Raw genomic sequence first — 368 nt, forward strand, 5'->3', positions numbered from 1 at the left:
TTGTATTTCAGTCACAACCAAGGAACACCAATGTGCTTGGTACCTCGATAGGATCAATGACAAATCCTGGAATGCCAGGTTCCAGTTATCCGTCCGCGCTTCCAAACTCTTTTCAGCCAAGTGAGTGAAATTTGTTGTTGCCTCTTTCCAAAATAATACAACTCTTGAGTTTACATGTGTGTATGTATATATATATATATATATATATGTATATATGTATATATGTATATGCATATATATACACACACGTGTTTAAATTTTAGGTAGATTATGATAATGCTTATGTATTTTTATGCGTTTGTGTGTGTGTATGTTTGTGTGTATATATATATATATATATATATATATATATATATATATATATATAT

At 29.1% G+C, this 368-nt stretch overlaps 1 protein-coding gene across 3 annotated transcripts in view; it reads left to right on the forward strand.

The window, feature by feature from the left end:
* Positions 1–368, forward strand: part of LOC106878542 (myocyte-specific enhancer factor 2C) — a 350,263-nt gene that overhangs the window by 339,486 nt on the left and 10,409 nt on the right. For all 3 annotated transcript variants that reach the window (XM_052967356.1, XM_052967355.1, XM_052967357.1), the window contains one exon: positions 12–120. In XM_052967356.1, the coding sequence (XP_052823316.1) occupies positions 12–120 (109 nt within the window). The remainder of the gene's footprint in view (positions 1–11; positions 121–368) is intronic.

The sequence above is a fragment of the Octopus bimaculoides genome, chromosome 4, assembly GCF_001194135.2.
Source record: "Octopus bimaculoides isolate UCB-OBI-ISO-001 chromosome 4, ASM119413v2, whole genome shotgun sequence".
Lineage (NCBI taxonomy): Eukaryota > Metazoa > Mollusca > Cephalopoda > Octopoda > Octopodidae > Octopus > Octopus bimaculoides.